The 15965-nt window shown below is 42.8% G+C and overlaps 2 protein-coding genes across 5 annotated transcripts in view; one reads left to right on the top strand and one right to left on the bottom strand.

Annotated features, from left to right (window-relative positions):
• ANKRD27 (ankyrin repeat domain 27) overlaps window positions 1–15965 on the top strand; it is a 68381-nt gene that overhangs the window by 669 nt on the left and 51747 nt on the right. Inside the window, exon 1 of one of the 4 annotated variants that reach the window (XM_053400309.1) lies at window positions 14977–15066. The exons of 1 other annotated variant lie outside the window; for it this stretch is intronic. The gene's annotated coding sequence lies outside the window, so the exon portion shown is untranslated. Of the gene's footprint in view, window positions 1–14976; window positions 15067–15107; window positions 15206–15237; window positions 15562–15965 lie in introns of those variants that run through there. 2 more of the 4 variants (XM_053400311.1, XM_053400308.1) reach the window with 2 other exon arrangements.
• On the bottom strand, window positions 12259–14498 carry RGS9BP (regulator of G protein signaling 9 binding protein). Its single transcript, XM_053400350.1, has one exon. The coding sequence runs from the start codon at window positions 14496–14498 to the stop codon at window positions 13785–13787; it is 714 nt and encodes a 237-aa protein (XP_053256325.1). The 3' UTR covers window positions 12259–13784.

The following is a 15965-nucleotide window of genomic DNA, read 5'->3' as shown; positions in this document are numbered from 1 at the left end:
ATATATTTCTAAAAAATATTTATACACCACTACGTCATTAAAAATATATCAAAACTGCTTACAGCGATAAAATTTAAAACCACACAATAAAACCCACAGAGAGTTAAAAACAGGTGTCAGTTAACCATTGTGAAATGCATTAGCGAAAAGGAAGCAGCCAAGGTCAGAGTCAGAAGTAAATTGGGGCTTACGCTCTGTGTGTGTTTGAGATTGCAGCCTGAATTTCAATTGAAGGGACTTGGGATCTGTATTCATCTGCCCACAATCAGTATAACATACCTCACAGGGTGGGTAGAGGACCTGGGATATCTTGGTTCAAATACCTGCTAAATCATGATGTTCATTAGGTGACCCTAAGCCAATCACTTTTTGTTAGCTAGACTACAGCCACAGAAGATTGACTTTACATCTTTGGTGGAAGGGTGGAAGGGACAAGAGGATGCTCCACCCTCATCCCATGTACAGAAGCTTACTTCAGTACTAGTGGCAGGCTAACTTATGCAAGGCATACCACATGGCACATGCTACACTGTCTTCCAGAAGCTCTCTGCCGCTTGTTCACTGCTCCTCCTGACTCGTGTTTACTCTCTTCTCAAGTATTGCAATGCAGCAGAGGAGGGATCAGCACGTGTCACGTGATCAGAGCTCTGCATGCACACATATAATGACTCTTGGAAAGTGCTGACTTACCTGCTTCCTTGCTTGGCAAGTGACCTTTCTATAGTGCTGTCTATAGTCCAAGGGGAAGGTGACTCTGTAGCCTGGTTCACGCATGTTGCTAAACCATGGTTTATTGAACCTGTGAACCATGTCCATCAGTTTTACTATGATTTGTTTACTGCCAACAAATCAAAATCTTAAGCCATGGGTTGTTGTTTACTTATGAGCCTTGGTTTGGCTTAACACTTGTTTGGAGTTACATGGGTATACATCCGTATATTCCCAATTAGCTAAGTACTGTTTTTCAAAAGCCAAGCCATGCACCCCCTACTTTTGAAATTTTTTATATCTCAGTGGTTTTTGTTATGTGAATGGTACCATGGACCCCCGGGTGGGTTATGCGGACCTCTGGGGTACACGGCCCACCAGTTGGGCACCACTGTTCTAGGGAATCCTGGGAATCTACAGACAAGCTGTCCAAAAGAAAATTTATACAACAAGTATAGGCAGCATGTGGTGTGCCTGTAGTGACTGAGCCTCAACCTGCTTCCTGAAGTGCACACACTTCCCATGATTCTAAACATACGTTTGTATATTTATACATTATTAATATCATATCTACATTTTGATGCTACTGTAAGAGCTTTGAAATTTTACCACCCAATCTATGGGTAGGCAAACTAAGGCCCGGGGGCTGGATCCGGCCCAATCTCCTTCTAAATCCAGCCTGCAGACGGTCCAGGAATCAGCGTGTTTTTACATGAGTAGAATGTGTCATTTTATTTAAAATGCATCTCTGGGTTATTTGTGGGGCATAGGAATTCGTTCTTTTTTCTTCTTCAAAATCTAGTCTGGCCCCCCACAAGGTCTGAGGGACAGTGGACCAGCCCCCTGTTTAAAAAGTTTGCTGGCCCCTGATCCAGTCAGTGTAGCAGTTGAAATTATTGTACACTGTTCCCTGATCTCGCCCCCTAAGCTCATTGAAATCAATGGTCGTAAGTGTGGCTAACTGCACAGAAGTGCAGCATAAAGTGCTTTTGGCTGCAGGCCAACAGATGCATCCAAGAAGATCCAGAATACACAATGCATTTGGCATTCTCTATCCTGGCCTTGTTGTTTTTTTAAAGCAATTGCAGCCTTTGGATGGGACTGTGACAGTCTGGGAGAGGGAGCTGATAGTGAGATTGCGGCCAGTGGATGTGACATCCTCAGTAGCAAAGAGCAACTGGGGGGAGTGATCTTAGATGAGGAAGTAGTGAGATCATGACCGCACAGTGATCACCATGGCCAAGGAGAAATCAAGTCTGTGTCAAAATCCAAAAGATTATCTTTCCACTTCCCTAGAATCTCTGCTATCCTGAAAGTAGTGGCCTTCCTAGGAGATGCAGTCAGTAGCTTCTCCATGATTGGTGTCCTTTAATTTGTCTTTCAAGTAAGCCAGGAAGCAGAATACCAAAATTGCACCTCCACACTTTATTACAGTACTTCCCTTCCCTTCCATGGGAACTAGGTAGCTCAGAGAAATGGAGAATGCATTTGCTATGTTTTGTCAGTAGTGGGGGCTAATGGACCAACATTTTTTCTTTTTCTTTTTTACTGTTGAGTTGGACCATGCCAGTTTGTACAGAGTGTAAACTCTGAAATCCCTTTCAGTGCTTACTAATTCATGTTCATAAATATCTGAGATAATGCCTTCTCTCATATCAACCTGCCTATGCATTAGGATCAGCAGAAAAGGTTCACCTGGTGGTCCCTGCATTAAATGAAGTGTGTTTGTGTGGAGGCCCATGGAAGGGCCCTTTCACTGGTGATTCTACATGAGCTGAACGACCTCTTGACTGAAGTGTGTGTTTCTCCAACCTTATGTTCTTTTAGATGCCATGTAGAAACTCACATTTTTTCAGACTTTTAGAAGCTGATGAATTAAGACACTTTTATTATGTGGTTAATTGTGTAATTTAGGATTATTGCTTTAATGTTTCTGTTTCGTGTGTTTTTAGATTACCTTATTGTCGTAAATCACTGTGTGATTTTTTTGGCGGGGGGATGGTGGTATAAAAATTGCTTGAGAAATAAAAAAAGAATGCTGAAAAACTGTAAACTGCTCTTGTGTCCTACCAAACTGCTTGGCTGCAAGTTCATTCTGGTGCTAGCTTGGCAGAGTAGCAGAGGTCAGCCAGCTGGCTGATTACGTTTGGGGGGAAAACTGGGACGAAACACCAGCATAGCTATAATCAGACACACACGCAAGACTGGACATCTGCTCACTCTTTCTCTTATATGCTATACAAACTGTTTATCATTAATTTTTTCTTAATATTTCTCACCATTTCCTGTCTGCAGTACTCTTTAGTAAGGTTCATTGAACTCAGTAGAGCTGACATGTGAATAGTCAAGTATAAAATTGCCCTGTTTAAATATGATAGATATGGGGCTGTATCCAACATTCTCTGTTCGCCCTTTCACTTTTTTGGAATGTTAATGTTACACAGCAGAAGAATCCAGTTCGCAACAGTTGTAGAGGAAATGCATTGCACAACTCATGGGGTTGTGCAGCAAAGTTACCAGCAACCTGCTTCTGCATTTTGTTGTGAAACAATACAAAACATGTTGCCAGTGGAACCAGTACTTCCAGTACCAAGGGACTTTAACTTAGCACCACATTGGATACAACCCACAATGTAGAGAATTATTTGGTATTCCTTTATTGCAATATTATTATTGCTATTTTTCTTTCATTCATGGAATGCCTGAAATGTTCTAGGTGCTGTATATAAATTACAAATAACACGGTCCTTATCCATAGGCCTGTAGTCCAATAGACATGACAAGGGAAAAACAAGCAAATTCAGGTACCAGTTCTTAATGGTTACCAAGTTATGTAATTGTTTTTTTGGTAACCGGCTGACTATGAGCTGTACCCAGCTAGGTATTATGCAGAGTAGACCCATTGAAATTAGTCATGTGTATTAATTGGGTCTACTCTTGGTATAACTAGCATTAGATATAACTTAATATTATAAGTCACTTACCGGTACATATGTGCGGATATTTTAATTTTTGAGGTAAAGTTTTTTTCAATGTCCTTAAAGGATAAAAACCATTCTTAATACAAAACAAGGGATCATCTGTATGTGACTTCATGGACTTATCTGTTACTATATTTCCTTTAAATTAATTTCCCATCTTTTCCAGAAAAGTGCTAGTGAACATTTAACTGCTATGAAGTAGCTAAGTGAAATTGTTTTTATTTCCTCCTCTTTAACTAAGTGCATTATAACTGGAGATTTAGAAACTATTATATACCTAGTCTTTGTTCTAAAGTCTAATCTGCACCCTAATTACAAGTACAGTGGTACCTCGGGTTACATACGCTTCAGGTTACAGGCTCCGCTAACCCAAAAATAGTACCTCGGTTAAGTACTTTGCTTCAGGATGAGAACAGAAATCATGCTCCGGCAGCGCAGCAGCAGCAGGAGGCCCCATTAGCTAAAGTGGTGCTTCAGGTTAAGAACAGTTTCAGGTTAAGAACGGACCTCCGGAACGAATTAAGTACTTAACCCGAGGTACCACTGTAGTCATTTTTTTAGAATCTGGACTGTTCTCTGAATTTGATTTTTTTTCAAATTATTTTAAAATCTTCTTAAATTCATATTGCATTCTTAAGGTTTTTGTATTAATGTTATTTTCCTTGCCAACTGTAGAAGAGATAAATAAATAAGTTACATGATGGGCTCTGATTTAATAGCTACTTTTAAACGTTGAAATATTCATGAAAAAATATAGGCTTCCCAGAGTTTACGTGCAGCACATATAGATTTTGCCAAATAAAGAAAATAGAGATTGATTTGATTTCTCATTATCCTTCTGTCAACATGACTTGTAAGAAAAAGATTAATGTCTACATAAAGACCTGCCTTGCTTTCAAATCTGCAGTAAAATAATGTAAGGCCCAGTTCAGACACAGCCTCACAGCCTTCTCCCTTCTCTGTACGTAAATGAAAGTGAAGTCTTACTTCACTTTAGAACTAGCCATAGTTGTGCATTGTATACAAACTCAGTTAACTGAAGGTTGGGCTTGTCATCCAGATTAAAATAGAAAATGGTTAGTTTCAAAATGAGCCAGCATCAAACCATAGCTGGCATGTTTAAGTTACCATTGTTTGTTTTAAACCAAGATTCCTGGTCTGTATGCAGTGCTTAGCTGTGCAAAATATGCCTGGTGGAATTATAACACGAAGTTTTGTCATCTCATCTGTGCAATATACTTTCATATAGACTGACTTCTCATTCCTTGCTGTAATGTTATTCAGATACTTGGCACATGCACAATTTCACAAAAGATTTAGAAAGCAGTCATTCTTCAGTAATCCCAGTTGTACTGTAGACTGCAGCTGACTGCTCACGTGTAGCCCTACTATTCCACTCAGACCTCAGCCTGCATTAAAAGACTAACATAATCGTATTGAGAGAAAGCATTTAGAGGAGTATAATCCACTGGTCTTCCTGAATGACTTTTTACATAATGAAAATCTGTGAAGGGTAAATATGTTGATGAGGAGCTTCACAAACATTTATTTATATTCAAATTATTATTCCGCACTCTTAATTTTTAGCCGGAAGGCTAGGAGCTTTAATACCTCTTGGATTTTGTTTATATATAGAAACAATCCTGTGACACATGGCCTTCCGGGTTCTGTTGTTTTGAATTTTAATTTAATATTTCTTTTTTCATTACTGGATCTTTCCAACTGATTTTGGTTTGGTCATTTTTAACCTGCAGAAAACAGATGAAACCTTTAAGGTTCTTTAGTTCAACAAGCATAGATCAGATTTCAGTGCTTGATTTTTCCAGATGCAGACCCCTTGGCTTCAGCACATCACCATAAATTGTAATTGAATTTTTCTCTTTCTGTCCTCTCTATAGATCTCCAAAATTCTTGGTTGCTGCGAATCTTAGGGTGAATTTAGGATACCAGTGTTCTAAGAGTCAGTGTGCTGGAGTAATTTAAAAGCTGACACAACCACCATCTAAGTTTATTTACTTTAAAGGTAGTGACACTTTAAAAAAATAGAACTTCCAAGTGAATGTGGTTATATTTCTGAGCTTAGGTGCCACTGCTATAAAATGGAATTCACAAAGTCATCTGTAAGCAAATTCCCATTGCGTTATATTATATATAAAGATGAAAAAGTTTGTGCTTGTAGTGAGATGGAAGCAGCTGATTTGATAATATTTAAACAGTGTTTTGCGCTTCAGCCTTGCACGCATATATGTGGACAATAATAAATTCTTTGCAGGTGAGATTCCACTCAGTAAAATAACTATGGAAGTTTACGACAACTCTCTAATGCAGTGGTGGTGTTTCACAGTATAATAATGAAATAGGTTATTTGGAGTGTGTAGGCAATTCAGTATGGGTAACTCAGTTTGATTGATAAGCTTATGCTTGGGCATCTGTCTTTTTTTGAAAAAATGACTGTCACAAACAGGCTGGCAAGTTGACAGAACAGGCTTTATTTTAAATAAATAATAGCAACAGGCTTTATCCTGAGCACAAAAGCAACACTTTTGCTCAGATGGAATGATGCCAGCTCATTATAATATTTTAACACTTCCATATTCATACTAAAACAATTCTGTAATATAAACCTGACAAAACATTTTGAAGTAAAACCTGGATGTTATAAATCAAAAGTGCATATTTCCTTATATATTGCACACTCTGTATTTATAATTACTGGGCTATCATCATGGTCGTAATACATTACTTTGTCATACTCTGTAAAATACGGCAAAGTTTGATTTTTTAAAAATCTTATTTTACAAAAAAAAAAAGAGACCCCCTCTGCCTTTTCCAGTGAATATATACATTCTTAAAAATTACTAAGGCTGTAAACATAAGAAAATAACCAGGCCTTTAGAAGTGTGTGTGTGTACATCCACAAAAGCCAAGCTTCTGCTTTAAATTTGTGATTCAGTTTATACATAACACCTAAGCCAAACCATGGGTTGGTCCAAATGGAGATTGTGGCTCCTTTGCTTCTTCAGTCCTGGAGCATGTTGTATGAACCAAGGCTTGTGGTTTGTTTCATTCCCAAGAAACCATGAGCTGTAACCGAGTTTTGTTTGGCTTACAGCTTATGATTTGCCTGGAGGGGACAAACTATGAGCCCAGGGTCAGATGACTTACTAGGTTAAACCATGGCTTAGCTCACAGCTGCAGAAGACTAGACCAAGAGCAATGTGGCAGCAATCTCTCCTCTAGGAGTCTAAATGCTTGTACATTTGTGCCAAGAAATTTTTCAGATTACCGTTATGTGCAACCCGAGCGAATGTGATCTTGTGTGTAAAATATATTCAGTACATCACAATCTAGTGGCTCAAGCACTAAGATATAAATCGTAGAATTGTAGAGTTGAAAGGGACTCTGAGGGTCATCTAGTCCAGCCACCTGCAATTAAGGCAGGCTTCCTCAACCTTGGCTCTCCAGATGTTTTTGGCCTACAACTCCCGTGATCCCTAGATAGTAGGACCAGTGGTCAGGAATGCTGGGAATTGTAGTCTCAAAACATCTGGAGGGCCAAGGTTGAGGAAGCCTGAATTAAGGAATCTCAACTAAAGTACCCATGACTGATGGCCATCCAATTTGTGCTAAGAAACCTCAAATGAAGGAGAGTGCACCACCTGAGGGAGTCCATTCCACTGTTAAAGAGCTTTTACCATCAGAAAGTTATTCCTAATGTTCAATTGGAATCTTCTTTGTTGTAACATGAATCTATTGGTTCTGGTCCTATCCTCTGGAGGAGAAAACAAGCTTGTTCCTTCTTCCATGTGACTGCCCTTTAGATATTTGAAGATGGCCTTCATATCATTTTCCATGCTAAACATACCCAACTCCCACAACCTTTCCTCATAAGACTTGGTTTCCAGACCCTTTATCATCTTGGTTCTCCTCTGCTGCACTCATTCCAGCTTGTCATTATCCTTCTTAAATGGTGGTGCCCAGAACTGGAGACAGTACTCCAGGTGTGATCTGACCAAGACAGAATAGTGGTGCTATTACTTCCCTTGATTTAGACATTAAACTTCTGTTGACGTAGCCTAGAATAGCATTAGCTTTTTTTACTGTTGCATCAGATGGTTGACTCATGTTAAGCTTGTGGTCTACTGAGACCCCTAGATCCTTTTTGCATATACTACTGGCAAGCCAGGTGTCCCCCATCTTATATTTGTGCAGTTGGTTCTTCTTGCCTAAGTGTATAACATTACATTTGTCCCTATTGAAATTCATTTTGTTTGTTTGGGCCCAGTTCTCTAATCTGTTAAGGTCAGTTTTAATTCCAATTCTGTCTTCTGTAGCATTAGCTATCCCTTCCAGTTTGGTGTCATCTGCAAATTAATGAGCACACCTTCAATTCCTTCATCCATGCTAAGTCATTTATAAAGATGGCGAACAACAACAGGCCCAGGACAGAATCCTGTGGTACCAACTTGTCCTTTTTTTCAGGATGACGAGGAACCATTACTAACTTCTCCATGATATCATGGGGAAAATCTTACTGAAATCAAAATATACTATGTCCACAGCATTCCCCTGAAACACCAAAAAAGAAATGAGGTTCGTCTGGCGTGACTTGTTTTTGAGAAAGCCATCCTGGGTCTCAGTAATCACAGCATCCTTTTTTAAGTGCTCACAGACATGGCCGTTTAATTGCCTGTTCTGGGCCAAGCAAAAACCGAAAGAAGATGTGAAGCAGGGCTGCTGAAGGGCAAGGGGTGTGCTGTTGGGAAAGTCACAAGGGCTAGACAGAGGCTTGGAGGGCCACATTTGGCCCTTGGGCCAGAGGCTCCCTATCCCCGCTTTATAGCAACTTGAATATAAAGACCCATAATGTAAATTTACTGGAGTTATACTACTTAGCAATTCTTTGCTTAATTATGTTGCTTAATGTGAAGTACTTAATGTGGAAACTAATTTGTATTGCTGCAATATGTAATCTTTCCAGGACAGCTAGGCACGCTCATGCAAAACAAAGTTTAAATATGTGAATGGACATATATTAATTCTACCACAAAAAGGGAAATTATGAAAAGTCCTTACTACTTAGCTTTCTGGTTTTTCTCACTTCACCTTTTAAGTTACAAATGGTCTCTAAAACATGGATAACATTTTCAAACTCTCTTATGCCTTCTAAAGCAGTTTATCAATCAGGATAGGCCCCTTTAAGAAACTTCTGGAGGGTTTAGAGGTGTGCTGGGCTTTTATTTTTGTCAGTGACAAATGTCCATGAATTTGGTGAAACAAAGTTTTGACTGGGGTGGCCTGAAGTGCAACTTCTAATAATTCAACAGTAATTTATTCCCACAAAACAAGCTGGAATGATTGCTACCTTCTGCTCTCATTGCCCATAGGGGGACCAGTGCAGAGGACACAGAATAATAGAATTGCACTGTAGAAGGTACCCCAATGCTCATCTAGTTCAACCCCATGCAATGCAGGAATCTCAACTAAAGCATCCATGAAAGATGACCATCCAGCCTCTGCTTAATAACCTCTTAGGAAGGAGAGACTGCCATCTTCCAAGGGAGTCCATTCCACTGTCAAACAGCTCTTACTGTCATAAAGTTCTTCCAGTGTCTCATATCTTTCACATTTCCATAGAATTTTAGCTGTTATATTTTATTCCATTGATTTCTGCCTAGCAGCTAAACCTGTCAAAATGTCTTCTTCCATATCACTATTTAAAGGTATGAGAGTCTTGACCCCCTTTGCATCTGGTCAGCTTAGTAAACCAGGCGACAGGCAGCTGTGCCTAGGTCACATTGCGCATGTGATTACACTGGGCGTACATGTGAGATTAATGGTGGACCCATTAGGTAATTAGATAGTGGCAATCCTGTGTCTTAGATCATTTGGAAAACAAATCTTGTATGTCAGCATAATAGATTTACATCTCAAACCTGAAACTTTTACAAAGATGAGTAGAGAAATGACTACACCCAAGTTGGAACTAAAAAAAGTTATTAATCCGGATTTCCTGTTTGTTCCAGAACAAATGCAACCCTTGGAGTTCTCAATGTGCAAAGAATATAGAATCTGTTTCTGATTAAAATACTGCTAGCTGCAATCCAACTATGCAGTTCCCCCACTCTCAAGTTTAATAATGCCATTTGCAGACCAGCTTTAAGTGCAAGGTTTGTGAATCACACTGAAGAAAAAGGTCTAGCCCTTGTAGCAGTGAAGACAGCCATCACTAGCTCTCATGAACAATGTTTGAAGTGAAACAGTGGTCAGAACACAGGATCAATAGCAGCAGTTTGAGTCTATCTACATATGCAGAGATAGGTACTTTAGCACCAATATGAGTACACAGTTTTGACATCAAATACATAAAATCCAAATCCCACCTCTCAATTCCATTTTGGACTAAACACATATTTACAATCAAATATCAAAACAGTTTTGATACCTTGAGTAATTAAGGCTGCTGTCTTGCTTATTGAACACAGGAGGATTTATTTATGTGTTAACATGCTTTGAAGTCTTGCCTGGTTGCAACCTCTGCAGAACCAAGACTTGTTGTCCAGTGCTGCCTGCAAACATGCAGCACAAATTTTACTAACAAGACTGCTGTTAATGGGTAGCCTGAGCCAGTTTACTCAGATAACTTATATTTAGGAAGATTAATGGTTCATTCCTAAAGAGAAGCAAGTTACGGAGTTAGGCTCTCATTTTGTGCATACTTACGGGGCATTCTTTCCCATAAAATCCCTGTAGGACAGAAGTCTACCTTGAGCATATTTGACTTGAAATATGGTCTACCTGTATGCAGAGAATTTTAAGTTTTGGCTTACAAGTAAATAAGTGTAAACTTAAAATTCTAAGGAAACTAATGTGGGTATGACATAGGACTCACATAGAAAGAGTTCAAGAATGGTCAGTAAATCTTTAGTCTTAATAGATTTGCCAGGTACATACCTAAGTATATGCATTTGAAGGCAGAACCTATAGATTTTCACTGGCAGCCCCACCTCCTATGCATGTTGTCTCAGAAGTTAAAGTCCAGCTATGTTCAATGGGACTTTACTTCCAAGTAAGTACAAAAAGCATTGCAGCTGTGCAGCCTGATCCTATTGCATGTAGGTCCCACTTATCCCAATGTTGACTAGCTTTCAAGTGTTTTTAGGTTTGCCAACATCCACTGAGTCCCAACATAACCTTCCATGTAAATATACAGAGAACTGGGTTGCACGTATCCAGTTTGCAAGGACATTAATGAGACAAGCATACTAATCCTAAACAAGCCATATGGAAGTTCCTTTGAAATTAATGGGACCTAATTCCAAGTATTACATTCAGGATAGCTCTATTAATAAAACTTAACAGATTTGTCAATAGGAGACTCATGCTCTTAGCCCAAGTGACTTAGGGTCCGGGTATAAGATTCTGCTGCCTGCTTCTTAGTAATCACACAATATATTCTTGTTAGCCTTGTAGCAGTTGCTGGGTGGGTGGATGCTCTTGAGTTAGCCAATTAATTTAAATGTAATGAGCTAGCCCATAGTGTTAGACCATGTAGATCAGTCCTGTCTAGAGCAGGGGTGAACTTCAGGTCTGGGGCCCAAATGTGCCCCCAGGTCTCTCTATTCAACCACTGGAACTCTCCTGAGGCCACACATCCTCCCCAGAAAGTTGCCCAGAAGGGAATGTGAACTTTGGGCTGAAAAAGGTTCACCATCATGGGTATAGAGAAAGTGGAAGTAGCTCTTAAGGAACTTGTGTAAAGGAACTTAGGGCATCCTATCATGCAAAGTATATCACTATCACAATGCCAGTCCAAAACACATATCACCATTGCTAGGAAATCTGACACTGGACAATTGTAACTCATGCTTTGTTAGACCCAAGGGTTCAGATTAAGGTTTTCACCGACTTGTGCACTTAAAAGTTTGAAGAGGTTGAAGCTTGACCTGTAAATCTTCTCACCACTTCAATTAACTCAGTTAATTCAAGGGGCAAGTAGAGAAGCATGTTTTGTGTACATGAGCAATACAGTCCTAAGCATGTTTATTCAGAAGTAAGTCTCACTTACTGCTAAGTAGACAGGGATGGGACCACACTTTCAGTTGCTTAACTTTGTTGCCTGGAACTGCTAATTGCTGCTAAAGAGGTTAGAAATGTTCAGTAACACGCTTGTAGTTTGAATGAGTGGAACTGCATGTTGAGTGTACTGTTCTTGACAATCCGCTGTGACTGAAATGAAACTCTGCTTTAAAAGCCATTTTAGATAGGGCCTTTGTCTGCACAGGAATGCCTCTTGCATCCCCTTTAAAGATACTGTTCCACAGACAGCTTAAAAGAGGAGCAATGCTCTCTTTTACATGTTTATCTAGCGCCACGGTCTAGCTCCAACAGCCCTGTGCTCAGATGCTGCCATCCAAGTGACATTTGTGCCAGGTCTTGGGTATGTCAGGATTATAAGATTGATTCTAATCTTCTTGGCTCTGGCAGGTACATATGTAAATCTCATTAACAGTAATAGGAGATGTACATGTGTAAACTTCAGACTGTCAACGTGAGATCATGCCTCTCCTTTGCACCATAGAATCAGAGTGGAGCTCAGGCACAGGAAAGGGTTCTCTGGAATCTCCAGGTAAGCCTGGGAAAGACCCCTGTCTGAAGCCCTGGAGAGCCACTGCCAGTGAGTGAAGAAACATAATGCTGTGTTAGATGAACTAATGGTCTGACTTGGCACAAGGCAGATTCATAGGTTTTAACGTCCTGTTACAGCATTAAAAAAATCAGTGATAGTGGCTTGTTTTTAGGCCACATTGACACCCCAAATCTGAAACACATTATATGAAACTCCCACTGAAATAAATGGAATATTCTTTATAAGTATGCTCAGGATTATAGCCAGAGCCTGCATTTAAAGCTTCGATTCTAAACACATTTACCAGAGAGCAAGTCCTATTTAACTCAGTAGAGTTTACTTCTGAGTAAACATACTTGGGATCTTGCTGCACTCTAGCTTCACTGTTTTTTAGAAACACCACTGTTCAGCTTCCATGCACAAACCAGGGGAGTTGTGCAGTGCGATCTTATTTACTCAGAATTAAATCCTGAATTCACTGGCACTTGCTCCCAGCTCAGGTATGTGTATCCATACATGATTTCAAGGCAATGAATACACCTACTAGGGAGTAAATCCTACTGTGGGTATGTGATATATATAATGCAGCATGTGTGCACACTGTATAAGGGGGGTATAATGCAGGATCCTTTCTGGAAGATTTGGTCTGAACGGGCATTTAAACTTGACTGACAGTGAACAAAGAAGCTGAACTGGTTCTACCCCACAGCAAACTAAGTGGTAGAATATGTTATGCAACAGTGAATTGAACACAGAGCTTCTTAAGGTCTCTGTAAATGGTGCTTAATCTTTCTTCTGCAGATTTGGATTGCCTTTCACAGTGTATGCTGTGCCAAAGTGCAATTAGTTCCGATAAAACAAAAGAAGTTCAGATCTCTTAAACCATTTGGTTCTAAACTCCTCCTCCCACCAAAAAAAACAAAACATAAAACTATCAGGCTTAGCACCCAGGACTAAAAGCACACTTCTTTTAGAGACAGAAAACAAATCTTCAACTCAGGACCACAACATCATTTATGTTTGTAGGAAATTATATGTAAATTTATAGGTGTCTCCATTTTGCCACTGAATTAATTCCCATCTCCAAATCATGTGCAATTTGTAATCAGTTTGTAAACATGGACCAACAGTAGAACCTACTCACAAACAATACTTTTTTTCCTGCTTACTGAGAATAATCATCTATAAATAGCGAACAAATCCCTACTATGGCTGGGAGTTGTAATACCCACATACCTTAGATGGACTGTTCTTTAAAGCTAGAATATCGCACAAATCCTCAGGCTTAGGACTTGAACAGGACACATCCCCTGCCCCTTATTCCGGCACAGGGATCCCATCCCATACTCGCCTCCTCCCTCCACCCTTTTGCTTGGAAAACCATAATCTGGGGGAACAAACGCCTCTCCTTTTTCTCCCTCATCAAGAAAAGCCAAACTCTTCCCCTGAACCTGGCATCCCCCACCTTAGGAGAGCTTTGCCACACACACGGCCAGGATGATGGCGATGAGGAGAACAGCCGTGAAGATGATGCCGGCCAGCACTTTGCTGATATCGCAAAAGGCCTTGCTCTCCTCCACCTCGATCATGCCGATGGAGGAGGCGCCCACGCTGATGGTGGACTTGAGCTCCGCCCCGGGGTCCTGCTTGGCCTCCACCGTCCATTGCGGGACGCTGACTTTCATCTCCATCTCGTACATCATCTCCCCCACTTGGTTGATCTCGTTCTCCAGGTCCTTCAAATCCACCACGTCGATGTTGTTGTCCGCCTCGTATTTCATGTTCTGGACGCTCATGGCCCGGGCGGCCACCCCGGAGGTGCCGCCGCTCATCCCCGTCTGGATGAGCGGCTTTTTGGGTACGTTGAGGGGGAACTCCTGGCCCAGCTCCAGGGCGCGCCGCATGTCGGTCTCCAGGATCTCCAAGCAGGTGGAGAAGAGGACCCAAAGCCGCTCGAATTCCGCCTTGTCCTCTTTGCTCACCGTCTTGTCCCGCAAGGCGGCCGTGAGCTTGTTGCGGTTGGCCACCGCCAGTTCCTGGGCTTTCTGCCGGGTCTTCTTGAGCTCCTCGCGCAGGTTCTGCGAGTCCGAGGTGCCGCCGATGGTCAGCACCATGTGCCGGTAGCAGGCCGTCACTTTGCTCAGCGCGTCCAGCAGCGCCTTGCACTCATCCTTCGCCATGGCGCGCGCCGGCCGGGGCAGCCGGGCTGCCGCTGCTTCTCACGGCCCTACGCGCTGCTCCTCCTCCCCCCGCCGCCCCTCCTTCGAAGCTCAGCCTCGGTGGCTCCGTCTCCGGACCCCGCGCACATGGCAGAGCCCCCCGATCGCCCACAGCCCGCGCCGCTCACCGTCTGCTGGAGTCAGCGCAACGCCTAGATCTTGGGCGAGCGAGAAAGAACCTCGCCCTGGACTGGTAGCTCTCCAGCATCCTTAGGAAACGCCACCGCAGGAGCTGAAAGACAGGTGTCAGGAGAGCTAGCTGGCCGCCCTCGCTGTCTTGTGCCTTCCTCGTGAGACTGAGCTCCGTTCCGGCTCCCTTTAAGCGCGCTCGGGCTCCCGAGCAGGCGCCGGGCTGCCGGCCTTAAATAGCGCACAGCTGGAGCTTCTGGAGCCAATCACAGGGGCCCCCAGCCCGCCTTTTCAGAGTCGCCTCCGCCGCCGCCGCCACCACCGCCGGGCTCCTGCTCTTCCTCTTCTCTCCGCCGAACGCCGCATCTGCTTTTCCGCCTGCTCCTGCTGCTGCTTTTCGGTGAGCCTCCCTCCCCCCCCAAGCTCCACCTTCTCGGGCTGCTTACTGAGCAGACGTGGTCGAAGCGGCTGTGGAAACGGCCCGGCGGATTGGCTGGCCTGCTGGGAAGTGCCCGCCTCGGTGGCTTGGCGAGGAAGAGGCAAGGCTCTGGGCGGCTGCAGGGGGGCCGGGGGCGCAGGAAGGCGGCGAGCGAGGGCGGCCGCCAAGGAGCCCTGGTCGCACTCGGTGGCTCAGGAGGCAAGTGAGCCAGGAAGTCCGGGGGCCCAGAGCTTGAAGCGCTTGAGCGCCGGCCGAGAGGCGTCCCGGCCAGCGAATTCCCTCCAGGCCTCTCCTGCGGGGTTTGGTCCTCAGCCTGAGCCAGTGCGGGCGCTTCTTGGAGGCAGGCGGCTGGAAGGGAGCTGGGGGGCCCTGCAGCCCAATGTCGCGTGTGTCGTGAGCTGCTTCCTTTCCGCTTCCTGCCTTTCGGGCGTTGGGGTGCTCGGACGTGTCCTTTCAGTAAGTGCTGCTTTGCAAAGGGAGTGAAGTTGCAGGGTGATGCAGAAAAGTTCAGAGGGGAAGAAGCGTTAGGGGCTTATCGCTTCTCTTGAGGCAGTCCCTGGAAAGTGTTTGGTGTGTGGCCTGAAATATCCTTGACTGGAGAAGAAATAGGCAGCTGAAGATGTGTTTGAAATGAGTTTCTGGCTACATAACGTCCCTTGCTGGTAATAGATATTAAGCCGAGTCAACCACGGGGATTATAATTGGAGACTTCATCGGGAATGAGCAGCGGTGCAATCCTGCATGTTTTACTTTGAAGCAAATGCTACTGAGCTCTATGGGGCTTGCCCCCAAGTAGTTATGCATAGGATTCTGAAAAGAGGAGTTCTTGCAGTGTAGGTACTTTCTGTCCACACAGGAAG

The sequence above is a fragment of the Podarcis raffonei genome, chromosome 8 (assembly GCF_027172205.1).
Source record: "Podarcis raffonei isolate rPodRaf1 chromosome 8, rPodRaf1.pri, whole genome shotgun sequence".
NCBI classification, from domain to species: domain Eukaryota; kingdom Metazoa; phylum Chordata; class Lepidosauria; order Squamata; family Lacertidae; genus Podarcis; species Podarcis raffonei.
The sequence above is the reverse complement of the archived record's forward strand: the minus strand, read 5'-3'. Positions and strand labels throughout refer to the sequence as shown.

Coding starts and splice junctions, on each gene's coding strand:
- RGS9BP (XM_053400350.1), bottom strand. CDS start 14,498: ATGGCGAAGGATGAGTGCAAGGCGCTGCTGGACGCGCTGAGCAAAGTG.